The sequence below is a fragment of the Astyanax mexicanus genome, chromosome 1, assembly GCF_023375975.1.
Source record: "Astyanax mexicanus isolate ESR-SI-001 chromosome 1, AstMex3_surface, whole genome shotgun sequence".
Lineage (NCBI taxonomy): Eukaryota > Metazoa > Chordata > Actinopteri > Characiformes > Acestrorhamphidae > Astyanax > Astyanax mexicanus.
The window spans coordinates 53,455,056-53,482,989 of NC_064408.1; the positions used below are offsets into that span (position 1 = coordinate 53,455,056).

Sequence of the window (27,934 nt, forward strand, 5' to 3'; positions counted from 1 at the left end):
ACTGCATCTGAACAACATTTAGCTCAAACATAAGGAGTATATGTGATAGTTGGGTTGGATTGCTGTTGACACACAAACAAACCGCTTTGGAGTTCATTTGGAACCGGACGGAGACCACCTCCTTTTGCGTGTTTCAGTATGGTTGATGACCAGGCGCCTGAGCACCTAAAAAAGAATTACGTGAGAAATTAGTGCCAATTTCACAAAACAAATGCATTTATAGGCTGGAGCTGTTCAGATGGAACTCCATAAGTAGAGGCAGTCTGCTTTTGGCCAAAGCCCAATTGAAAATGAATCACAGTATTTCACTGGCTTTGCCAGTTTGTATAGAGAGTTCATCCACAACTTTGGTGCTGTGGCTTTACCCTTCATCTCTTTGGCAAACTCAAACAACTGGCATTAACCACCCAGGCTGAGAGTAGCTTCACCACCCTGAAGGAAAAAAAAATGTTCAGCTTATAAATCAATTTTGTTGAAACTTTCTAATGTTGGATTAAATTTCAGAGAGGAAATATCTACAAAAAACACCACTACAACTTCAGAAGCATCATAAAAAAAACAAAAACAAGTATGTACCTAAAATTGCATTATGGGAGGAGGGAGAATTCTGCACAAAATTAAAGAAGCAATGTTAAGACGTTGTGTTCATTTTCAGTCATCAGAATAAATTGTAACTATTAAGTACACTGATGACATCTTTGTCTGTTTGTCCGTCTTTCTCATTACCTCATCAGCCTGTCTGTCTCTGTCTTTCTCTTCTTCTCCTCTCCCCCAACACCCCCACGTCTCTGTGTGACATGTATATTAATTGCCAAAGGCGTGCCCTGCGTGTGATCTGAGCCTGAGATTGTGATTGTGACGGCCTTTCTGTATGATCCATGCCACATGTGCACATATGATCTGGCAACATGTGACACAGAGGGGGCTCTGTGAAGGTCAGCTTGATGGTCATCTTTCACATGCTCGTGTGTGTAATGTGTGACCGAGTGTTTGTTTACATGCAGCGTGAGTAGAGGTGGCTAAAATGCCAATATGTGTCTTTCTAATGATGCAATACACCACATTCTGTACCGCAATGCATTATGTATATACAGCATTGCTTAATTTCTGTCCATTCCCACTTGTGGGAATATAGAATCTTTTGGAAGTCAATAAACAGAATACTAAATGAAATAACATTGCTGTTTTCGTAAATGACCTGCTTTTTTAAACGTTTGGTTTGCTGTTTGTTCAGTGCTCCTTTGTGTGAGTGTCATTCCTCTGAAGTCTCTAAGAGGAGTACATGTAAGGTCAGTTCTGACACTGAGTTTTTTTGCATGCTTAGAGGCAAGTGGAAGTGTTGGACTTCTGACTTGGTGTTTTTTGATTGAAAAGCCCTGAAGACTTTCTCTCTCTGCAGTCCACAGTTGAGTGAAGTAGTTCTTTTATATCAGGACTACTCAGGAGACAGGGAGTCCTAGCAAAACTCTGCATTTGTGAGAGTGACTGCACCTCTTCCATCACCTGTGAAGAGACTGAGCTTTGCCATTCTTCAGGGCGAGTGAAGAAAACGGTGGAATAAAAGCAGAGGTGGGGGAGTGAGTTGGCGTGCTGAGTCATGGTTTGAGGAGGGGGGAGAAAAGCTGAGTCGTGCTTCTGGCTTCTTGCAGCGGCTTTGTCCTTGACAGTGGCCTCCTGCTGCCAAGTCTGGCAGCAGAGAGGGATTATGGGTCAGAGCCCGGTCTCTCCCTACTGTCCAGGCTTCTGAGTTGCCGTCAGGTTAGCAGAGAGAGGTCAGGAACCTGGTGTAGGGTGCTGACTATTATTCTATTGAATCTCTTCATGTTTTTTTTCTTGTCTTCCTGGCTCTAGGCAAACAGAAGGGGCTAGACTTTCGATGATTTGGTGTTTTTTTGTAGGGGTGAAACAAGTCCATTCATCTTCCTCTTTCTCTCTCTTTTTCTTTTTTTAGCTCTTGCCTCTTTTTAGGTAGCCTGCTTTTCCATTTACACATTTGCTGGTCTTTTTAGGTCTGTTTACTCTCTCTGTGTCTTTTTCATTTGCTCTCTTCCTTTCCTCCTTTTCCTCTTCTTTCACACTCTTTTTCCCTCCTCTCTCTATGGGTTCCTATTAACAGCTGCCTTATCAGCTCTCTGCCCTCGGAATTGCTCCAGTGTGTGAGTTGGTGTGTGTTTGTATGTGTGTGGTGCCCTTGGACAGGTAAGAAATGAAGCAGGTGATTTTGCAGGAGAAAGAAAGAGACTTTTCCTCTACGTAATTAAACTGTGTGGAGTTCCTAAAGAAATTTGGTTCAGTACTTGTGTGCAGAATAAAAAGCAGCAAATTAAACACTTTTTACAAGAGCATTGAGTGAGTATGTGCTTAAGGGGATTAGTGGTACTGTTATTGGTGGTAAAGTGATGTCATTGGTCACAAAACGTTTCCTAGACTGATAACACATGGCTAATAATGGCTATTCTTCAGCATTCAAAGAGTGTAAAATATTAACACAGCTAAATGCATACACTGGCTCCTAGTTAGCCACATCCATTATTCATCAGACAGAGAAAAATGCTGTTCAATTCGGTTAGTGTTACACTGGGTATCTCTCTCTCTTTCTCTCTTCCAGTCTTTCTTATTCTTACTCTCACACTCTCTTTTTCCTCCTCTCCCTCTATCTGTCCATGTTTGCAGGCTCTCCTTCTCCTCTCTTTCTGTGTTCTTCACACATAATTCTCCTCCCACTCTTCTTTACCTTAAGTTCAAAAGAGTCTGGGGATGGTAAACATGCATTTAATAACTGTATGGAAAAACTGGCTTCTTAGGGCTTTCTGTATTTAAACCCAAGGTTTTCAGAGAAGCTAACAGCTGTAGTCAATCATGATCCCCAACAGAAAGTTAAATAGGCCTTGGCAGATTAAAAAACAATTTTGAAATTTAAACTAAACAAATAATGAATAATCTGTGTGTATGTATATTTTTGGCCCTTAATATATTATTGTGACCCTACATGGATTTCAGAAACCATAAAAATATCCTCTGCATCACAGGTGTCACAATTCAAGTTGATTTAAGCATTAACAAAAAGTTATTAGTTGTCTTTCAGTTTTGGGCCAAAATTTCAAGCCCAGTCAAAACTACTTAATTTATTTCATTGTTAACATATACATATGCATATACATTTACAAATGCATTATTTTTCTAATTAATCCAGTATTGCCATGACATTCATGTATATGATGAGTGCAAGCAAATGTTTGACGAATACTCTATATATGTTAATAATAAATGCACCTTTTTCAGTCCATGTCTGAGACAACTGAACCTACAGTGCATCATTTTAAATCTAAATTGAAGTACATCATCATTTTTTTCAGAGTGAAACTGCCCTGAGTCTGATGAAATACTGTGCAAAACTGACCTGTCATCCTTTACGGTGCCAAATCATTTCTGATGGCAGTAAGAGTAGCCATGGTGCACAATTAAGTTTATATTCTACTGTAACAAATCCATCAAGTAATGCTTACCAACAACATAAATGTTTTTAGCCAGGAAACAAAAATGCTTTACACATGACGTATTAAACATATCAAGTGTTTTTGAATAAATACATTAAATATAAACATAATTTGACTGCTCTGAACCTGTACTCTCTGGAAATGAATCGTTTTCAATGACAACACCGGATTAAATAGTAGGCAGAAAAAATATTTTGAGCATTGTATTAAAGTGCTATGGTCCATTTTCTGTAAAATCAGGGAATGTCTAAAAGGTCGAAAACTGAATGCCTGATCACTGCAAGAAACTCAACTTTAACACAAATTTAGCACAAAACACAAAAATAGTGGGAGATTGCATCTGTAATAGATTAGGGAAATTGACTTTGCTGAGCTAATCCCAGTAGCACAGCAGTGCAGCTCTGTGTGCCATCCATAACTGTGTGTTTAAATGCTATTATTGATATACTATTCATAACAGTTTAGCGTGCCCTCGCTCTCTCTACCCCATGGGCTGCAACATATCCCATTTCTCTTGCTGTGTCCGCCCTCTTTCACTCGCTCACTCTCTCACATCGATTGATTCTCGCTCTGTTTCTATCTGATACAAACACAGAACATCTGATCTGAGACATTCAATAAGGAGGCATTTAAGATTTTACTCAGTGTGAGAGAATAAAGTATAGCTATATAGGCTGAGTATGTCATTAGGCTCTGCTCAGGGGCACCTACCATAGTGCATGCCAGCATCCCTTTCAATTTACAGGAGTTAGGATTTCATGTGTGCTCCCAGCACAGATTGTCTTGTTTTGTCTTCTTTTCTTAACTTGCTTTTGCACCAGATCCTGCAAAACAAAATTATAGCATTGGATGTTTTACCTGAACTGATAAATCACCTGAGATTTATGCAACACTGCACATTTGTCAGCTAATTTAATAACTAATTTCTTTTTGACATATGGAATATACAGGATGTAATAGTTTTATGTCTAGATTAAACACCCTGTCAAGACAGTATAGCTGAGCAGAATCATGGCCTTTAATCTGAAGAGGTCTCCTGGTTTTCTGCTCTAGCTTTTGGCTATTAGAAAATCTGCTGACCTCTCTGGTCTTTCTCACTCTCCTTTTTATCAAACCCATTTAACATTAAATATAATATATATTTCTACTGTATATCGCACATCCTCTGCGGTGGAAGTTCTCCCAATCTCCCAAAAGCTGTTTGGTGAATGGTTTGGGCTAAATTTAGACTCAGATAGTGAGATGCAAGGTCATTAATACTCTCCACTGCAGCTAGTCCTGGAATCACTCCAGGATCCAATCACACCCAGCTTGCAGAATGGTGTTAGGGTGGGTTAATGGTGTGCAGTTTCGTGTAGACCTTGTTGTCTCTTTGGGCTGATGCCACAATATGGGGATGCCATGCTATTTCACCTTATAGGACAGATGTCAAGATCTCAGAAGCTCGGGGGTTACGCTAATGACAGCATCTACATTTGGCTGCCGTGTATCTGGAAGATGTGAAACAGAAATGTTTTGTTTTTAAAAGTGTCCTATGGGTCTCTCTCAGATTTAATGAGATTGTTAGTCTTAATGTTTTGGATTGTATATGTTTCAGGGTTTATATACTATAGTCAAATGTATGCAGCATAAGAATATATTTTCTTATTAATATGGAAAATTAGCTAGATTAGCTAAAATGTTAACTTACACAAAGAGCTATTTATAGATATCTATAACAAAATATGTACAAAAGAACACTTTTTGAACATACAGGGGTAAAATATGTTTTTTACAAACTTCAGATTTAAATGTAGTCATATTAGTGTGATGTTATCGCTAACAGAATTTAGCACCATCTTAAGCGTGTATAAACACTCTCAGTAAAGATTAGTGTATAGTGGTGGACTTTCTGAACCTCTAATATGTAAATTGCTTTATTTAATAACTATACACAACTGAGCATTGTTCTACTCATGTAAAACCACCTAAACAGTACTGCTTTAAAACTGTACTGTACTGTGCTAACATGATTCTACTAACAACTAATAGAACCAAGCAACATTCTGATGTTCTGCATTCTATTTTGCAACATATGACATTATTGCAAGCCTTACCTTTAGCACTTTCCTTACATGCCTTACATCTATTGCAGCAGGAACGGAGACGCAAAACAATGTTGACAGTCACGTCCACCGCAGAAATGAGGGTTGGCTTTATAGGAATGGATCTGGATGTGTGCAGTCTAAGATCTAATTTCATACCGCTCTGATTTGGCTTTTGCTGATAAATCTCCTGTACTGTAAGCTTTAGTGAAACATGCCGCTCGCTGACTGTATTTGCAGAGTGGCTGGTTTGGAAGTGTGTGCGCTGAAGCGTACTCAAGGTGAAGGCGGTTTATTGCAGCGACAGCCACACTGCATGCAGCTGTAATTGTTTGCCCCCCTAATAAATCAAAGGTGTCTCTAGAGTTTATTTATTTAGAAAGCGAATTAGACAAATTAATCATTCCCATGAGCATGATTGCTGGTGCATAGGTGTGAGCGCATGTGTGGGAGACTGTGAGAAAGTGTGTGCAGAAATACATACACAGCTAAGGATGAGAAATAATGGCATCACTGCGGCTCTGCACCACCTGTGAAAGAGCTCATCTCATCTCATCTCGAACTCAGTGTATATGTATATACTCAAACAACAAATCCAGTTAATTGTCATATCGCCTTAACATAGGTTTACTTGTGTGCCTTGGTATGTTGTATTTTGGTACAATCTAAAATGTTTAGGTTAATCAAAAATAGACATTGGTGTTGGGTCTAAAGCAAAGCAAAGACACCTGTAGGTCCTTAGATCTTTATTTGTGGTTCTTCATAATTCTTCTATTTGCCATGGAGGGATTTTTAATGGAGAACCAATCTTTGGGAAAGTAGCAGTAGTGCTAATTTCATTAATCATTAAACCCTAAAAAACGCTGATATTTTGTGAATTATCGTGTAAACTGTGTGTTGTTTGGACACTTTGAAGATCCCCTAACCTCTTCCATCTTGGGTGACGTAAGCACAGTGTGACACATTAAAGTAGTCGATGTAAAATACTGTGTTTTGTGCTTTACATAAAAAACTATTACTCAACATACAGAACATTCCTGGTTCATTTTTTGGTACTCAAATTAAATGATCTTTTTACTCCTAATGAAGTTGAGGGTGCAAATAATTTTGTCTGGCCCACTTTTGGAGTTTTGCATGAAATTTTTGCCTTTTTTGCCATTTTTGTTTTTTTTGAGACATTTCACAACAAAAAAATAACAAAAGAAACGTGTATAACAAAACGTGTATCTGCAATAATTTTCTGGGAGAAATTCTTAATTTCATGTAAAAAATTCAGAGGTGCCAACACTTTTGGCCATGATTGTATGCTAATAGTTGATACATATAGCAATGCGTGTGTGTCTGTGTGCCTGTGTCTATGTCTTGTCTCTGACAGAGTGATATATGACCAGACATGCCTGACGTCAGTCCAAAATAATTGTGGCTATAGTCAGCCCCCAGGCTCCTCTCTCTTACTCTTGCTTGCTCGTCTTTCGCTCTCTTTATGTCAGAGGCACTTTTTTTAGCCTGTGTTTTACTGAAATCTGATGTTTTGTGATGCAGCTGTTGAGGAGAGTGACGCACATACATGTATGAACATACAGACACCCTGATGCTAATGCAGGCTGAATTGTTGAAAAACCTGCCTTTAATCTTACCCTCCCCAACCGTGCAGCAGCACAGTTAATGCATTTGATACACTTTTTCCTTTTCCATAATGGAGGTTGAGACATTTTTCACACCGTTTATATGTGCTTGTAAAAACACAGGACTCTTTCTTAAATGTCTGTCTGAGCGCTTGGTGTGGGCTTATTGCATTTTAATGGCTGTGCGATTTGTCTTGAAGCCTCACCTTAAACTCTTCTGCTGTATAATGGGGGCCACTTGAGAGAACGATGGAGAGAGATCACCAAAACTAAGTTCTTGTGTCTTTACTTAGCTTCATAGCACTCTCAAAACTTTCATCTTACAAAGCAGGCGGAGAAGATGGCCCAGTTACGCTGTCGTCCTTTCATGCTTTCCATCTTTTATCTCTCTTTTTCCTCTTTCTTTCTCGTATAGTCTCTGTTCTTCTCTTTCCTCTTGACAAACTGTCTCTTATTGAAGACTGAGAGGTTATAGTGATAGAGTAAAAACAGGCATCATTAAAGTCCAGCTCTGGTTAGACACCAATGCAACGAAACACCAAACTCAGCCACAGGACTTCATTCAAGCCGTCAGCCACTGTGGTTAAGTCACAGTCTAGCTGTTCTGCTGCTACCATCATGAATAAATCATCCATAAATATTACTGAACTTATTTCAGATGCAAACCTGTAATCCCAAACTATGACACTACCTCCACTGTGCTTTACCAGGGACCTCTTATGTTTTTAAATGTGTACAGATTCTTTTCAGTTTTTAAAAGAACTATTTGGCACCTCAGTCTTTTATCACGTTACAACAGACTTTTCATGTGTGGCTTTCTTTTAAATTGCCATGCAGACATTTATGGACCTCTCATTCTTTCACTAATGTTTATATAGGCAGACTGCATGGCTAGCTGCTTGATTTTATACACATTAATGAGAGTGCATAAACCACCAGAATTAATTTCTTAAAAATGACCACATTGAAAAATAGATTTCACATTACATTATTAAAATTATTAAAAACAAACCAGTAAAAGTAACTTACAAACTTAAAATTCCACATCTCTTTATGCATGACATATTATACATCCTTATGTCGCAATTATAAACTGAATTAAAGAATATATTATCAGTAGCTTTCTCAGTCTATTTCTCAAATTGTACAATGTAGGCGCCTAAACATATCATCATAGACCATCAAACTAAATCATCACGTTCATATGTATTTCTGAAAAATACGGACTGAAATTAGGTGAGAAAGTCAAACAAGCTTATCACAGTTTTGTTATTTTGTGCTATGTTACATTCAGGTGTAAAAACTTCCCCTTAAGGAGGCTGAGTAATGCAGTTTTTACTTCATGTTGTTTTGTTTGCCTCTTGCACGTTATAGTGACCGGAATTGTCGAGGAAGGCTATTAATCAGTGTAAATAAATACATTATTTCAGTAAATACTTTATTTGTTCTGTGATTTGACAGGTTATTTGACAGCCCTAGCAAAAACACAACCAAGCAAATCATATTACGTAATGCAATTTACATAAAATCTGTTGGTCAATAAATACCATTCTTTTAGTTCAGAGTAGCCCACCAGGTTAATAGTTATTTTCTGCCTCCAAAATGTATGTCGATCAACATAAATGTATAGGTGATTATTTAAATGCAGAATTTTGAATTATATATATTTTTGTCCGAAAGATTCCTTTTCCTTTGATTTTAGAAATTATAATACAAATAATTTAGAATATCAAATGATGTGTTTTTCTGTGATTACACAGTATATTACATCATTTTATACCTTCATTATTGTACAAATACAAGGAAATTCACAACTTCCTGCTTACAAGTGTTTCATGCTTTATTATATTCCATATAATAAATAAGAGGTAAACGTGAATTCTGTGGATTTCTTTGTCCCCCTTTTTTGTGACATGCGCCATCCAGTGATTTTCTGGTCTGGACATGTGACTTGGGTTGGCAGTTAGTGGAGCAATTCTTCAAACACTGATTTGAATCATAATTAGAGAGTAGATCCCTTTTGTTAACAGCATAAACATGGATAAACCCGTTTAGTCCTTGTAATAAATAGAAGCAAATTTGCTTTTCGTAACAGCTTTCTGGTCCCACCCTTTCTCCCTCTAATTCTGTTTTTGTGTATTTTTCATTTGCTTTTATTAGCCTCCTCTCAGAACATGTCTGCAGTGTTGGCAGATAGACCCTGTTTCTTTTTTCCATGACACAATGGGGGATCAGGCAGCTTCATGCGTGCACATTAGTGCATACATGCGTGAAACCCCAGGATGTGTTCTGATCTGAGCTCTATCATCTCATGTCTCTTCTGTAATGCCCCTCTTTCAGGAGGAATGGGATGTGCTGCTGCATTTGTGTGAGATTGCTTGCTCAAGGTTAAACATCAAGGGCACTGCATGAAAAACTGGTGTGTTGGAGTTGAAAAAGGTGAATTCCTCCAGTTGTAGTAATATCTGAATAAGTAGATTATGTTAAAGAGCATCAGGTGGATTGCAAAAACATGAGAAATTGTGGCATTATGTATGTGTGCATTTATTATGGCTGTTTGTGTAAAGCTGTGTGTGTCGTATAGTCTGACCCTAGAGCACTGCTTTTTGGTTTTTGTGTGTATTTTTTAATCACTGTAGAATGAAACCTGAGTTGCTACTCTCCCTCCTTCACTCCCACCAATCATGAAGAATGGTGTAATTTCTCCCTCTGACATGCTTTCTGCCCTCTGTTCCCCCCCCTTGCTCCTGAGAAACTGCAGGCAGGCACTTTTACTTCCCTTCTGAGCTCTGTGATGGAAGTGCAGGCACTCAGGATTCACACACAATCTAACAAATGAAGATACTTCACCTCTTTTTTGTTATTTTGTGCTTCTCTCTCCTGCTGACCATGTCTAACCCTTTCGTTTTCACCTCGCTTTTTTAGCTTTCTGCACCAAATCGCTTCAGACCCTCTGCACTCTCCCTCACTCTAACTCCCTCCCCCTCCTCACACTGCTGCTAAAGCAATATGGAAATACTGAGTGAGTGGCTGAGGCTGATCTCCAGGGGTAACTATCATTAGATTAGTCTTAGGCTTTTGCATTTTACCCAGACATCTAGAAACAACCCATGTAGCCATTATTAAACATTTTGCTAAAAAATAATTCTGTTTTTTTGCAGTGCTTCAGGCTGGTCCTTTGATGTCCTCATATGCACATTATTGTTCAGGGATTATGTGTGTACATTGTTCTCAGTCAGTGTTTAGAAGACCATATACAGTATGTACATTGTGGTCATAATGCATTGTGCATATGAATGTATTGACAGTGTTGGGCTTTCAATTATTTCTGTTCTTTTCCTGGAGCAGAATAAGAGTACAACATATACAGTGGCGTAAAAACGTATTTCCTCCCCTTTTTTACTTGAACATCACAAAAAGATAACCTGAGTAAATATAAAACACACTTTTTAAATGATGATTCTATTTATTAAACCAAAAATCTAGCCCTGTGTGAAAAAATGTTTGCCCCTTAACCAAATACCTTGGTGGCAACAACTGCAACCAAGCTTTACCAATTACCAACTGGCAATGAGTCTTTCACATCTGTGTGGAGGAATTTTAGCCCACTCTTCTTTTCAGAATTGTTTTTATTCAGACACATTGGAGGATTTGTTTGTGTGCTTTGGATCATTGTCCTGTTGCAGAACCCAAGTACACCTGAGCTATCATTGTTATAAATGCTGCGGGGCGAGTGGAGGCAGAAATGATTTTGTAATCTTTTCCAGAGTGACAGATGTCAGTGACTTTTCTCATCTGTTCTTGAATTTCTTCAGGTCTGGGCATAATGTGTTTTTTTTTTTTAGATCTTTTAGCTGCTTCATGTTGTCAGACAGGTTAAATTTAAGTGATTTGTTGATACTACAGGTCTGACAGTAATCAGGCGTAGTTGCGGTTAGTAGTGAAATTGAACTCAGCTTTCCAAAAAGTGTGATTAATTGCAGTTCATTTAAGGGGGCGGCAAACCTTTTTTTCACAAAGGGCCAGATTAGTCTGGATAGATTTTTCACTTTATAACTCAGGTTATATTTGATTAATATTAAAGTTTGTTTGATAATCTGAAAAATGTAAGTATGACAAAAATGCAAAAACAAAATAAATCTGTAAAGGGGCAAATACTTTTTCACCCACTATATCTATATATAACTAACTAGATTGTTTTATGAAAGCCACATCACACTGTTTGTACAGTCTGTATATCATGTTTATGTGAGAAATGACGACCATTAGCCATTAAGTGGTTCAACCGGTATGTTCTTACTTACTAAATGTGGTATAGTAATTAAAGTTTAATGATGAATTGAAATGTGAACTATAATGTGGTTACCGCAAGCACTCAATTTAGGGAATGCATAGAAAACTATGGTGTAATGGAGTACCTTGTCTTATTTAAAACTGACTGCAGTCAAAGTCACATTGAGCCATCAACTCAGTTCCTATTATGTCCTATTATGGAACATTTAGGCAATTATCTCCCTATATCACTGTCAGAACAAGGTCATTATTTAACTCTTTAAATAATTTAATAATTTAATTTTACAGAGGTCAAATTTTAGCATGTACAATTTCTCTGGTCCTATATGTAATAATATACAGTATTTTTTTATATAATTACTAATAATTAGTAGTATTACTGTATACACTCAATGGATTCTCATTTCGGAACACATCCAGTGAGAGGCAGTTCTGCAAACAGAAACATAGCCTGATCTAATGTATCCCGATCGTTGCTGAGCCAAACAAGTGGGAGAGTCAGAATTTGGGAACAACTGCATAAATCCATGGGTTTAACAAACCCTTTATCAACCCACCAATTAAGGCCCATTAATGACTCAGGATACAGGAGTAGACAGATATTTTGTGATATTTAAGTGATGTGATATGCTATACTGTTACAACCCTACAGAAATTTAGTAAAGGCTACACTCCTTATCATATAATACTCTCTCTTTGTCTCTCAGGTGTTCCTACTCATCTTTTACACCTTAAAATATGTAGTTCCCTTGACTCCATGCTCAGATTTGGTCGACCTGGTGTGGAATGTTACTGTCAGCACGAGAGTGGAGCAGCCGTCATCCAGCTACAGTTCCTTATAAACGAGGTGAGCGCATTCATTATTCGTACAGTCCCTCAATCCCTCCCCCTTGTCTCTGAGTACCCATGTCCCAGAATCCTGAGAGACGGCTTAAATTATCCCGGGTGAGCCCACAAGAGGCTCAGATGATCCGTCCGCTCGGAGCCTTTGTTGTCAAGAGTCCACTTGTGGACCTGAGTGCCCTTGGAGAGTGCCTCTACAGGGAGCTGACCGCACCCTTTTCCTCCCATGAGTGTTGCCTTCAAAGGGGCTTACAGAGGCTGCTTACACTAAGATGTATGTGCTTTTCAGTGTGGGTGTTTGAAAGATATAATACTGTAATACTTTCAGGGCATATGATATTTGACAACAGACAATATATCTGCTGGAAGTAATAATAAAAATATCTCTGATTTGCTTTTAAATGTAACACTATATTTCAATTAGAATGTTAAAGAAATGCTGTTTTGCTTCATAATATATCTTAATATAGCTTCATAATTTATTGCCAACTTAAACTAAACTGCCACTAACATGATGTCATTGAACAGGTCAATGCACTTGAAGGAGAACCATAATTGCACTGCTTATATGCCAGATATCAAGCATCTACACTGACTGGCATGGCACTGAATGACTGTGCCATCCTTGATTTTATCTTTGCAAATGAGCAAAACAGTATTGTCCTAAAACACAAAATGGTGTTTCCAAAAAGTTATGATTTTTATATATATATACATATATCATCAATTGTGACTCAGTGCTTTAAAAATAATTAAGGCTCTTGAGTATCTCTAGCAGCTATGGCACTTTTTCTGCTAATGCAAAGCTAAACTCGTATGCTGGACTCGTCAATAGCTTAAGCTGAACAGGGCAGAATTATGCCTGCCAAGTTGGGTATCTACAAAGTCAGTGTTTCTTAAGTCTTGTCCTTGAAATTCTGCACATTTTAGGATTTTGTATAATGTAAAATGTAAAAAAGTCCAGTAAGGGACCAAGGGTAAAGTCCAAAAAGGGTATTTCAGGGTAGGAATTCAGGAGTGCAGAGTTTCTTTACAGCTAAATCGGCCAATGGCAGATTTTTATGTACACACTTATATGAATCTAATAGGTTGGTGAATAGACTTAACACATTCAAATACAGCACACACATATTTCACTGGCTCATGTTAGTTATGCCATAAAATCTTGACACAGAGCAACCAAAATAATTTTTTATCTAAAGTGTCTTGAAACCTGCAGCACTACTGAGATCCATGTTAGAGTTTTTCTTTCTCCCCATGTTGCTTCACAAGATAAAATTGATAGGTGGCACCATGACAGCTTATAGCAGCATGGTTGGCAGAATCCAACATTGATCAATTTAAGCTCAGTAGTTGCTGTAAAAAAGTTGCATCAAGACTTTCAATTTATCCAGTGGTTTACAATATGCATTTTATATTTTTAAATTACATTGAATTTAAGGCTACATCTTGTGCATTAACAATATCTAATCAGTTTAAAGGTGGAACAGTACAAAAAATGGCTTTTATTACATTCCAGACAGTATCAACCAATGATATTTCATGTTGTGCCTCGTCAGACAATAGTGATGTTATTTCAAATAGATGATGTCAGTAGGTCAAACGGCCAAATAAACCAGTCTACGAAAGCCCTAGTATTTGTGCAGGTTGTAACAAATGCGTAGGACATTTTTGAAATGTTTAAAACCAGTGTTCATCAAATAAATATTGAAAGGGAAAATGTGTGTTGTGGTCAGATCAGAATTTAGGAACAAATAGATGCGTATACTTTCGACTTACAATGAAAAGGACCAACCAAATAGTTATCAGCATCAAAAAACAGGATCTGCCATAGAGAAGCATATAGTGCCTTCAGGATCATTTTTTTCCTGGAACATCCATGCATTTTCCAAAAAGACAATGCAAAACCATATACAGCATACATCATAAAGGCATAAAGACAGAAAATAAGAATACAGGTATTAGACTGGCCTGACTGTACTCCTGACCTGTCCCCAACAGACGCAAAGAATTTAGAAACTACTACAATGTAGTATTTAGAAAATACTACAATGACCTCATGCTGTTAAATATAACTTTAGATGTGTTTGGAGGAAGAATGGGATATCTCCAGAAAAAGTAACAACATTACAAAGTGCCAAATGCTTTACCATAACTTTTTTTGGAATGTGTTGTAAGCCTGAAATGCAGGAATGAATGTATATTAACACATGAAATGAAAATGAGCAGATTTAACATAAAATATCTTGTTTTTATGCTGTTTACAATCAAAGTCAAAGTAGTGTTTTATTTTATTTGTATTTTCCAAATCTTTTCAGATTAGGGGGTGTTGTTTCGGACATTTCTCTTCCTGTACATACATGCGTGTATCTGCGTTTGTGTTTGTGTGACTCAGCATACCAAGTAAAGCCTGTAGGAGAAGGCATAAGGTCTCACCGCCTCTGTCTCCACACAAATGCACCACACACACACACACACACACACACGTACACACACACCACGCACACACACAGTCTGTGAATCATCATCACCTGGGAGAAAACGGCTTGATCTGCTTTAAATTCAGCTCCTGTTACCAGGAGAAAGGCTCTGTCTCTCTCTCTCTGTCTCGCTCTCTCTCTTGCTTTCTCTCTCTCTCTCTCTCTCTCTCTCTGTGTTTGTCTCTGCATGGTTGGTACACATCGATGCCTAGGGAGAAAAAAGATATTTCAGCCTTACACTCTGCTCCCCACTTCATTCCCTTCGCCCCCCCTCGGTCTGTCTGTCTCTCTCTCTCTCTCTCGATCTCTTTTTCTGTCTGTCTCTCACCCACGCACACACTCATACACTCCTTGCTTCATTTCTCTCCTTTTCACTCGAATTCTTTCACTCTCTCACTCACATACTTTCACCACCCACAACTACTTCTAGAATTTTCCAGCCCGGCAGAAACTCATTATAATGAGGCTACTTATGGAGCTGCAGCCTCTTCAGTGTGACACTTGTGGGTTCAGGTTTGTGTTTGAGAGGAAGTCAAAGGCAGTTTCCTGTTAATGTCCATCCTCACAGACATGCTCGTGCTTCACAGAGGGCGCTATTGAGGACTTTAGGACTCTGGACCTGTATCCAGATTACTGAACAAAGTGATGACATTAAATCTTAAGACAATCCAACAGTAAGACCCCTATGTAAAAATCAGGCATGCAACTTTCCAGGCCTGGAATGCTGCTAATTCACTATATAACAGGTGGAGTTGCACAATACCATTAATAAGATCTTCATAATGCTACATAACCTGAGCAACATTTGTGTAACGTCCTGTAATATATCACAACCACATTAGTGTACATGCCTCTTTTGCTTTTACTTGTGTAAAAGTACAGTACAGTACAGTGTCTATGAGGGCAAGCTGAAAGTGTGTACAAATTGTGTAAAAGTAAATTAAACTCACTAAAGGTAGGGTAAGCCCAGAAGTGTAAATATTGCACTTAATTTTATCACTCTAACTACATTACTTCCTCTGTTGGCATAGTTTCATAAACTTTAAAACAGAACATTTTGGGACCCCACAAAATCTGTAAATCATTGACATTTTTACACAATTTTTACATTCACCATGGTTATTTTTCAGTTTGATCATTTTACAGGGGAATGAGTTTATGAGTATAATTGTAAACAATCCTGCAGTAGACTTTTTATACAAACATTTTTTGTAAGGAAAGGTAATAATATATTTTGGTGAGTTAAAAAAACACTAAGTGCTAATATTTCATTTATACTAGATGACTGACAGACTAGAAAGAAGTCACCTTTAATTGATCTTGATTGTTCAGCTGTGGATGACGTATGGAACTCTTTCAGGGGTGCTTATCGCAAAAGTTGGTGTTTTTTCAGCTTAAACGAGCGGACCTGAAGCTCATTCTGCAGTCTGGAACATTGCTTTTCAGTCGTTCCATAGACAACAATGAATAGAGGCACGCTTGAGAGAGTTTAAAAAGGCATCATCTGAATGCTCCCTAAGGCTGTTTTACGATAATGTGCTCTCTTTCTCTCCTTCTTTCTCTTTCTCTGGGCTCTGCAGGGGGCACTAGTGAGCGCTTTAGCAGACGACAGTGTTCACCTATGGAACCTGCGACAGAAGAGACCGGCTGTGCTCCACTCGCTGAAGTTCAACAGGGAGAGGTGAGGCAGCTGCGGTGTTGTGTTTTGTGACCGGAGATAACTACACCGACATGTGCTAAGCGTGGAACTGGTGCTGCCTTCTGTTCGCTCCAGAGACAAAGGGTCAGATGGTACAAGGCCATACTTGGTCACCGCCTGAGTGGGATGTGCATGTGTGAGTGAGCGAGTTCTCGCACCTGAGCCCCTCATATCGGAGTCGTGCTCTGCTGCACAGCCTCACACAAACACCTGTCTGTTTACCCTGTGCCTTATCCGCGGGCGAGAACACCATAATACACATTCAGTCCCCTCAGTTTATGTTCCCTTTCCCTCTCAGATCTGTAGCAATAATTTTTTCTAGTCAAATGCCCATATTTTTTAAATAAAAAAAACACCCTAAATAAAGATTGAAATTAAAATTGGAGTCAGAAATGGGGCTTATTTCCTGTCTGGGAAATGAACAGATAATGTTTGACGTTCGCTTATTATGTGATGGCAGCATAAAACTTGATGCATACCTAAAATGAAATATTCACAAATGGAAGGGATGGCCCGATCCATCTTTTGGCCCTCACCCTCTGATCCGTATACTTTGATACTAATAAACTGGGTCTAATAATGACATTTCTAGTCTAAACTGATGTACAAGTCACAGTTAGTTGAGGATCCGCCATTTCTGTCTTTTTTTTGAGAGAACCTCGGACAGTACACAGCAGGATTAGTATAGTTTAGTATAGAGTTGGTGAGACCTTTATGTGACAGTAATTTGGTGCAAATAACTTGAACATGTTGTATAGCCCATAGGTTATCTCTAACAATAGATATAATATGTCCCCTTTTAAGTTTGCATTGTAGACATTTTTTCTGAGAATTCAAGCTCAATCCATCCATCAGAGACACACAGATATGCACAGCTGGATCATTCTAGGAAGGAGTTAAATGTCTCAACCAATGGTGTGCAGCTGTTGATCCTAATTTGAGAGGAGCCGACCCTTCACTTTCCATCAGCGGGCCGCATGCTGACGAGGGCGACAGCTCGCCAACAGCAGCTTTTAGGGGTGAACAAGTTCCTGCCACATCTCCACGTTCTAACATGTGTGTGTGTGTGTGTGTATGTGAGTCGGTACGTGTGTTTGTATGACATTTACCGAGCGTCTCCACAAGTTTCCCTGTGCCCCGGGACACAGTGAGAGAGCCGAGCATGTGAACCTGAAAAGAGTACACAAAGTCTCTGAGGGATTATCCAATCAGAATGTAGCAGTCATTAAAAGCAGACTGTGAGGGTCAGTAAACTGGACCCAGATTAAGCCTGGAGGTACTGCACTGACAGCCTGATTCAACCCAAGACTAAAATCTGTGTCCACAAAAACAGACCTTTAAATAAGCACATTAGAAATGGCAAACATGCCTCTGTCCTTTTATTTATGCCCAAGTGAGGCCAAAAAATACAGCATATCCCTGTAAAGGCACATCACTTGGCAGCTATTTAAGGTAAATGCTGGTAATAATGTAACTTAACATTTTAATAGCATTTTATCAAATGTCTTGAGTCAAATCAATAAAAATATGTTTGTTACATAGACATATTTTTCCATTCCATTTTTGTGTAAGGAGACAGAGTTTATTGAAATACACTGCGTTCCACATTGGATTTAAGTGTCATAAAGATTTTTTTTTCTTTAATAAACTCACGGATAGTATTGTGTCTCAGGGCTCTTTGGATCACTGAAATCAATCTTAGACACCTTTGATAAATAGTTTGCCAGGTGAGCCCAATTAAAGGAAAACTACTTAAGAAGGATGTTCCACATTATTAAGCAGGCAACAGGTTTCAAGCAACATGGGAAAGAAAAAGGATCTATGGCGTCACATCAATGTCAAAAGTCGAGAGTGGAAAAATACAAGTCAGGGTCGCAAAAATACCAGATGAAAATAATTAACCGGTGCATTTGAACATTTTGCATGTGTAAATGAACTTTGTGGGAGCACAAATGTGAAACTAGCGAGCAAAAAAAAATGGGAATCATGTGCGCTGAAAAAAAAAAGTTTGCTCTCGAGCTTCATTGTTCTCCTCTTGGGTGTTTTTTTTCCTCGCGCGCTGTATTAATTACCTGCAGCAGCAGTTTGTGCTCGACTGAGTGTTTTGCGCTCGAGTTTTGAAAGGGGTGGTTTTGACAGTTTGGGGGCGGAGTCAGGGCGCCTCCCTCAGTGAACGCTACTGGCTGATAGCTCCAGAGTTTGTCTACCTCCACGAGCCGAAGGAGGGTGGGGGAAGAAGGACGACAGGAGAGTTAGCTAGCTGGCTATGCTAACACCCAAACAGCCCGCTCTCCGGCGCGCTGGTTCTGTCTGCCCGGGTTTACTGCTTAGACCGGTGCTGTTCGCCAGTTGCTCTAGTCGCTAACCCTGGCAGACAGAGCTGGCGAGCGATCGCTCCAGGCGAGAGCGGGTCGCTCCGGGCAGTAAACCCGGGCAGACAGAGCCAGCGCGCCGGAGAGCAGGCAGTTTGGATATTAGCATAGCCAGCCAGCTAACTCGCCTGTCCGCTGCCGTCCTTCTTTCAACGCCCTCCTTCGGCTCGTGGAGGTAGGCGGTCCGTCACTAACCCTGGACATATCAGCCAATAGAGGAGAGGAGAAAAATTAAGCTACATCTTCTTTAGCGCGCACATGATTCTCTTTTTTTACTTGCTAGTTTCACATTTGTGCTCACGAGAAGTTCATTTACACACGCAAAATGTCAAAACATGCTGGTTTTCACAAAAACTTAAGCATGATCATCGTACTGTAAATAGATTTGTGACTGATTCAGAGCACAGATGAGTTTGTGCAGATAAAGGCTAAATGAGGAAGGTTTCAGTTTATTTACAGTAAGCTTAGATTTCCAGAATTTTGTCCAAAGGTGAGTGCTAGCCCCGGTTAGCAGTGGTAAATGATGTCTCCAGTAGACTGAGAAACCCGAGTGCTCCGGTAAGCAAGGGCACTATAAGCTAGCAGTTCGTCCCATGTAGCTTGTTTTAACACAAACTACAGTCCTACAGTCCACTTCAAAGGACTGGCTTCACTGCCTTAATACCTGTTCGGTATAATTTATACATAAGGCGCACCGGTTTAATAGTCACACTGTTGATTTTTGGGATTTAATTGTGCCTTATAGTTATAAAAATGTGGTACTTAGCTTTAAGGTGATCAGATTAGACAGTATGTGCTGATTTAAGCATGCTGTTTATGTCATGCTAATAGGTGTGGTAAAAGCTTCAATTACTCATTAGTTACATTAACTTTGTAAAAAAATAATAAATTCTGATGTTGTTTATTTAAATAATTTAAATAATTTATTAGTAAGTGCCTATGTTTAGTGCTCCTGGTGGTCACTCCCTGTCGCTGACACAAGGTGTCTCTCAGTAAAAGAGGAGCCTGATGAAGTTCCTCTCAGGACACTCAGCCACAGCATGTGTTGACAGGCTGACAGGAAACTGTCTGAGGTTGTCAGGGCGACCGGGGCAGGCTGTGAGGGAGGAGAAGTTGCTAAAACTGCCTCTGGCCCACCTGTCTGGTGGAGCATACACTGCAGTGCTCAGTAGAGTGCACATTCAAGTGCTCACTACAGTACAGTCTGAAGTAACACCTATAAAGTGAGAGGGAATCCATAAGAGGTGCTAATGCTAACTAAAAAAAGCTCTCTGCTAAATCTGTCTGTCTTCTTTAATCAGACAGACACCTCAATTTTAAAAGCAGTGTTGTATAAATGACTGAATCTGCTATTCTCTAAATGATGCTATACTTATTCAGAGAATGATGTACTGGGTTGTAGTGGTGTAACAAATATTATTGTATTGTATTGTGATATTTTGTTCTGATTTTTAATTACTAGTTTAGATGTAAAGATTGGTGTTTGGCAGTTTTTTTTTAGTGTTGTGTTTAAATAGCAGTATAGTACTCCAACGTTAGATCCTATTGTTCTGACTTAAAAAAAGAATAAACTGCTTTTTTACTCCGATTTCATAAATTTGGTGTATTTAATTATACCTATACAGTTAAAATTTGACCATTGCAGTATGTTGTTATATATTAAATATATAACATCTCCTTATGAATGCTACCATCATCTGTGGAGCTCCACATGTGTCCAGAGTAATGTCTAGCTGTTATATGTTTCTAATAAACACTTTTCGCAGCATATGTACAGCACTTTGATTTACATTTAATTTATAAATGTGTTTTAGAAATTAAAATAGTTTTTTTCTGTCATTTTTATTTAAATCGAATGAAAAGTCAAAATGCAAACTTAAACCTGTTGTAACAAATGTAAATATACTTCTCTATGTAATCAGTTGTCATAATGCCATTGCATTTGAATAATTATATTTTCTAAAATTAATGTATGATAAGATAGCAACAAGCTCTAGCCAGGAGCTATGCTTCATTAAAAACATAGTGGAGATGTTGTGGGACTGTATGTGTATGCGCTTGAGGCTCGTCCTGCTTGTGCTGACAGCTTGAGTGTCAGCTGAATAGAACATTGTTTCTCAACTCCAGGTTTAGGGCTTCTGCGCTGACACATGCGGTTCAACTCATCTGCTAATTATCTAACCTTGTGTGAGATGAATCTAATAGAGGGGAAGATAGTTAGTGGATAAATAAGTAGCTGTGTATTTACGGGGGTGCAAATGATCCCAGACAGCACAGTCCTGCTCAGTCCCCCTGCTTTCTATAGGTAACCTATACTGTAAGCATTACACCCTCTTCAGCTCTGAAATGCTGGGGTTTCATTCTTTACTATTATTAGGATAAGATGTCCCTTTCTGTCTGTCTGTCATGACTGTTTCTTGGCAGATTGGGGAAAAACACAGCTATAGCTTATTATTCAATTTTAGAATTTTTACAGATCTACTGATGATGTTTGTGGTCTTCTAGACTTATCCTCCAGGTTTAAGTTTATTCTAAGGCTTTACTACTTATTCAATACAGCTGTATATTGGCAACAACTTGCCAATATGATACGCATCATGATAAAGGAGTTATTATTCAATATATCACAATACATAGTGATACTGTAAAAAAGGAAATATATTATTATACATAATATATTATTTTACATAAATTTAAAAATAATTGTCATAGAATAAAAATATATTAATACTTCTTCATATTTATGAACTCAGAGTCAAAGAAAAGTTTACTTTTTATGCAATCAGAATGATAGGATGTAATGGCCAAGTATTACACTGCTATCTAGTACATAGCGCTTAAACACAACACTAAATAAACCCCTGTGTAACACCAATCTTCACACCTAAATTAATAATCAATACTGTGTGTTTAAAAATCAATATCATATTGCAAATCTAAACATTGTGATATATTTTATAAATTATTTTTTTGATATATTCCCCTGTTATTCAGTAATTGTACAGAAAACAAAGCGTAATATTGAGCAGTGCTGGTTGAGCTAAGGTTAAAACTGAATGCTCAAGGCACCATGTGTACTTTGGTGAGGGATCAACATTTCAGAGGACGTTTGGTGCCCGTGGCCATATCACTCTACATTTGACAGCATTTCATATTTTTGTCTTTTAACACATCAGCAACTATTCACCTACTCCTATGATATCCAGCACAGCCCCATTTTTTGTGCCAGATATGGAATTAAATGCATCAGACAGATTATGTCAATCATTTTTTTTCCTAATCTCTATCCGTATCTTTGGAGCCTGCTGTCACATGAATTTTGAAAATATACCTTTACTGTCAGTGGCAGTGCTGACTACAAAAAAAGAGTCTGATAATAATGTTGACAGTGTAGAATAGATAAAGTAAGGTCTTTTGATTGTAATGCAGTCTGTATAGAATTACTTTACGGTGCCCAGAATTTGTTTGTTCAATATAATAAAATGTTGATGCATTATTGGTAAGTAAGTGTGTCTTATCAGTTTGGTAAGTGTTTATTTCCGGTTTAGTAGTCAGCTGAGGGAACCCAGTTAGCGTTTGAGTTCACTGGAGAGAAAGGATGGTAAAAATTATATTCGGCTTTGGTTAACGTCTAGTCTAGCATAGGCACTCACACTTGACATTTGCTTCATCACATGCGGTTCAGAGCTGTAAACACTGACGCTGGAACACTGTGAAAACTTTCCCAAAGCTGTGTAGACACTGCTGGTGATGTGCTGCTGTCCAAAGTTGCATTTTCCACATTACAGCATTACCTGTTTATAGGGCTTTTTTATTTTTTTTGGACAAAACTATTTTGAATTATTTTCTATTCATTAAAGAGATGTGTTTGCGGCTCATAATATTTCAGTACCATATGCTGAAATTTCATTATTTAATGGATATAAGTGGAGATAAGTACAGTTTTTTTTCTTTCTTATTCAAAATTTGTAAATATTCCATGGACAGAGGCTTCTTTTGGAACCCAGTAGAACTGCTGTAGAACCCATTAGAACCAGGGCAGAACTGAGCTTTCAGAAAATAGCCTTTTTGAGTAGCGCAGAGTGGTCCTCTGTAGGCCTCTCAGTCTCCACAGGAAAGGCTTTTAGCTGTTGGGGTTACGGTTTTGCCTGTGTGTGGATGTGTTGTGTGTGTATGTGTGAATCGCTGCAGGTCGGAGCTTCAGCAAAGAGCAAGCCAAATGTCAGGAGTGCAGGGCACCCAGCGGCCATGCTAAGACACTCATTTAGCTCAACATCACAGTGCAGCAGCTACCAGCCGCATGCAAGCACCTGCTCCACTCTCACAAGCCCTGTGTACTGGTGTTTGTGTGTGTGTGTGTGTGTGCGCACATGCATGTGAATGAGAATGCATGTGGGTCTGAAGTGTAATCCAGTTCTGAGGTGATGTTCAGAGTGAAGAAATTGAATGTGTGAGTGTGTGTGTGTGTTTGAGTGTTTGTTTGACTGTGTGAGAGTATGCAGAATGAGATGCTGGAAGATAAATCTTGCCTAGTCATCCTGGAGCAGACCCTCTGGCGCCCCCTTGCAGCAGCATCAAATGTCAATCCAGTTATTTCCCTACCATTGTGCTGCCTTTACTCAAGTACCACTGTCAAACAGCTAAGGTAGCCAAATCAGCATGTAAAAGTTTATTATTTGCATGGTCTGCATGCACTGTTTTTGAACGTTACTGGGTACAGCAAAAATTTTAAGATAAAAAGATATTTTATTATTAATATGTGTTTAGCTGACTGGGTGTATAGTGTTATGTAATTAAACAAACATAATTAATTAATTAATAACTAACAAAAATTCTAACATTTTCCTTGCTTTTCATAATTTTAAAAATCAGTAAAACTGACCAATGCCAAATTCTCAGTATGATTATGTAACAATCCTGACTAATTGCATGTATCCACCCCATATATATGTGCAGATATGGACACTAAAATATTCAATAAGACTCGTGTTACAGTACTACAAACAGTGCTAACCCATGCTGTCCTACAAGATACACTAATATGTGAGGTAATCACAAACCAACTAATAAAAGCAGTTCTCCAGCAGCTTTAATTAAAATAAGCAAAGCAAAACATAAAATAAAATAAAAATATTATAATATACAAAACTATTTCAATTTCATGGTAATGCAGATTTGGTAAATAAAAATATTCCTGCCTAAAGTATCTAACAAACTAACTACTTCTAACCTCATTTCCTTCTTCCCCTCCTTTCCTCCTCTATCCCATTATTTCCCTTCGGCTTTATTTAGGCCCTGTCTAAAGATGTCTTTTACCTTGAACTTCTATTACTATATGTACATAATGAGTGTACGTCGCTTTGGACAAAAGCGTCTGCCATATATAATGTAATGTAATGTAATGTAATTTTACAGTCTAGTAGTTAAGTACAAGCAGTACAAGCATGCTAATGTGCCTAGAAAGTAATAACACTTTTCCTACACACAGAAAACAGGGTTTAAGTCCCTATTTAGCTACATAACTCTATAGCCCTTCTTACACATTTACTTATTATGGAACTGCCATTATATTTATGTATGCATTTGTTGTGTGTAATTTACCTCCTACTCCAAGTATAGTTGATTAGTTTAATTAGTGACCACTCTCTGAACCCGTCTGAGCTTATTCATGTTGTTAGGTCATATTTTGTCTTAATGTGTCCTAGAATGGACAGTATTTATGAACCTCATAAACGGTTGTCTCTTTGTGTCTTAAAAATGTATCTAAACCTCGCCAACTATTGAACATTTTTTTGCAAATGAATCTGCAAATGCTTTACAGAACCCCTAAACAGTGCTGTTCATTTAACTCTGGAGGGTGGATCAGTTTTGGGAAAACAGGTCACTACACATACCATACATTGTGGTTGAAAGCCAGGGAAGCAAACAAGCCATGCTAAGCAAAATTCTAAAAGCTGCTTTGCTTTTACCATCTTTTTTCTTCAGCATCCACACCCTAAAAAAACACAAATTAAACTTAGACACACACTAACCTCAGACTAGAGCTACACTTTCTGACAATGTATTGACAGAATTTACACTTCAGAATGTTTGCCTCTTTAAATGTGATGTAGACCTACATTTTTCTATTTTTACAATAGACTAATCCATACCAAAGATTCGGATACCAGATCTTGACTGGTTGATTTTATTTGCGGTCAGGGGGAAATTGTGTAAATCAGACTTCTCTCCCAACCAGTCCTTTAGGATTGGCAGCAGCTAGTCTACTTAGCTTTCCTGAGGCACAGTTATTGGTCCTCAAGGGGTCATGTTGTCGTTCAGTCAGGAGTGCACTGTCTATTTACGTGTACCATGCTCCATAAGCCCTCGTGAAAGGCTGCTGGTTTTCAGGTCCTCATGGAAAATTGAGTTCTTGACCCTGGCAGTTCATCGAAAGAGAACACTTACTTACACGCACAAGATTAGATCTGCGTGGCCTCCAAGAGGATCTCCGTTTCCTGTCCCTGTCTGCTCATCTTTTTTTTCATCTGTAGCCTTTTTTTATTCTTCTCCTGCTGCCGTCGGCAGTCCAGCTTGCGGGGTCGGCTAGTGCTCTTTTGCGAGGCGTTGGTGTGTGTGCGGAGTGTGAGGCATGGTATCCTGACTCACTCCCACTCATGAATATATGCATGATTATGCAGGGTGTTTGTGTAAAGAGTGGGACTCTCTTGTGTGCATGTTGTGTGTGGATGAGGATGTGGCCATGTGCTGAGAGTAGGTGAGAAACACACTGTATCTACACCTACACCAAGCAAGGCTTTAGTCATTCAAATTCCCCAAATCTCCAACAACGATTTTGAACACTTAGGAATCATAACAAGAATTATGATTATAATAAATTAGTATTTACATGAAGGATGCATTAAATTAGATTAGAGTACCATATTTTTTACACTATAAGGTACACTTAAAATCTTTCCTCAAATATTGTCAGTGTGCTTTTTAATCCAGAGTGCCTTATGTATGAATTCTACCAGTAAGGTTGTAAGCAGCAGTAGAACCCCTCAGCCAAATTGCAGCGTTATTCAGGATTTGCAGTTTAGTTCTCCAGCACCAGGGCTGGAGTAGCATTAGCCGCTAACCACTATTTCCCTATTCAGAGGTCAGTATTAGCCGCCTGTAGCCTGCTGCTAACTCCGGCTAGCACTGCTGAAGCAGCATTAGCATTACGCACTAACCATGCTTGCTATTTACCTGTTCAGAGGTTAGTATTATCAGCTTGTAGCCTGCTCCTAACCCCGGTTATCTAAGCTTACTGTAAATAAACGGAAGTACTCACCCAAATAAACAGTTTTCAGGAGAGAAATCTGTGTAAAAGAACATCTTTTTATTACAGTTTTGTTTACTTAGCTTAGCTTAGCCCCCCCACACACACACACTCATAGTGTCTCTTAAAATTCGCCTTATAATCTTGTGTGCCTTATGTATAAAAATAGATCAGAAAGTAGACATTCAATGATATTGCTGCTTATAAGCCGGTGAGCCTTATAGTGCAAAAAATACAGTTGTTCTCTTTGCACTAGATTGAGTCTGTACCTCTCACTTGTGTCCTTACTTTAATAAAAAGGTGCATCCATTCTACTCTATTCTACATACACTGTGAGACATGTAGCCAGGCCAACATAAACATAATTAAATACCTTATTACAGAGCATTTTGTAAGGTAAATCAATTTAGTTTATACACATGTTTTCCTGACTTTTTAATTAAAAAAAAAATTAGTTCAGCATTCTCTTTTGGTTTTAGTTACTTTATGAATTTAACTTGGCCTGACTACTTTTGCAAAGGTTTATGTCATGGCTAGGCAAATCTCAGACAGCTCTATTGACAAAATAGGCAGTAAAAGGAGTAATCAAAACAAGCAGGGTCAAAACCAGTGAACAGCAGCAAGAGAGAGAGAACATACCATAAACATGACTGAGTGTCATACACAGGCAAGGAGGTATCAGAGGGCAGGCAAGAATCAGGAACGAAAAAGAAAATAAGGTCAAACATGAAATAGAAATTACAGGCAAGGAAATAAACGCGTTGTAGAGTGGATAAACCGACAATGTTCAGCAATTGAGTGAAGTGGAGTAAGGGATTTATTTTTTTATTGAATTTTTAATTTAATCAGTATTCAGCCATTGGCTTCCTGGAGGCGCTGTGTGCAGTGTCAGGTGATCGTGAGAGTCAGTGTGTGGTGCATCCTGGGTATCGTAGTCCGGAGACAGGAGATTGCAGATAGAGCTGAGTGTGGGAGAGACAGGAGCGCTTTCAGCTCCAGGCGTAACAGTTTATATAAACGCAAATGGTATACAGACTTAAAGACAAACTGTTTTTGTTTTAATGATCTGTGGAATTAGAGATGTTGCACATAAATGTTCACCACACTTTTGTAATCACTGTCATGAACTGCAACTTCTTATAGTTAATCAGTCACATTCAGTACGACCCGTTTGACAGCAACACAGTGGCTCTGCATGAAAATGCAGCACTTAAGCGAGGCCAGCGAGTCAGTACTGTCACTGCTGTAATTGGGATTAACATTTGTGATTAAGCAGAAGAGCTCAGTAATGGAAGTGTTCACTTCCCCTCCGCTCCTCTAGCTGGGTGCCTGGGGACCTGCGAGAAAGAGCTGCCGTCAGGTCTGGCTAACACACTTTCATTTGCTTATTCCTCCATTCAGTCACAGCTTAGGCAATGCACAAGTACAGTGTTATTACCATCAATTAAAACAGTCATCACAATTTTGTTTTGCAGACACAGTCTGATACAGATTTCAGCTCTGCAATTGTTGGAAATAATTACTCTCTGTCTCTTTCTCTCTCTGTCTCTTTCAGGATAACGTTCTGTCATCTGCCTTTCCAAAGCAAGTGGTTATACATCGGCACAGAACGAGGAAACATCCACATCGTAAACGTAGAGTCGTTCACCCTCTCAGGATACACCATCATGTGGAACAAAGCCATTGAACTGTGAGTGAAAAAACGCACACCCACACCCACACAGACATACTTATC

The 27,934-nt window shown here is 38.7% G+C and overlaps 1 protein-coding gene across 3 annotated transcripts in view; it reads left to right on the top strand.

Annotated features, from left to right (window-relative positions):
- stxbp5a (syntaxin binding protein 5a (tomosyn)) overlaps positions 1 to 27,934 on the top strand; it is a 127,901-nt gene that overhangs the window by 28,660 nt on the left and 71,307 nt on the right. For all 3 annotated transcript variants that reach the window (XM_049479928.1, XM_049479930.1, XM_007255661.4), the window contains exons 3-5: positions 12,265 to 12,346; positions 16,403 to 16,503; positions 27,755 to 27,889. In XM_049479928.1, the coding sequence (XP_049335885.1) occupies positions 12,265 to 12,346; positions 16,403 to 16,503; positions 27,755 to 27,889 (318 nt within the window). The remainder of the gene's footprint in view (positions 1 to 12,264; positions 12,347 to 16,402; positions 16,504 to 27,754; positions 27,890 to 27,934) is intronic.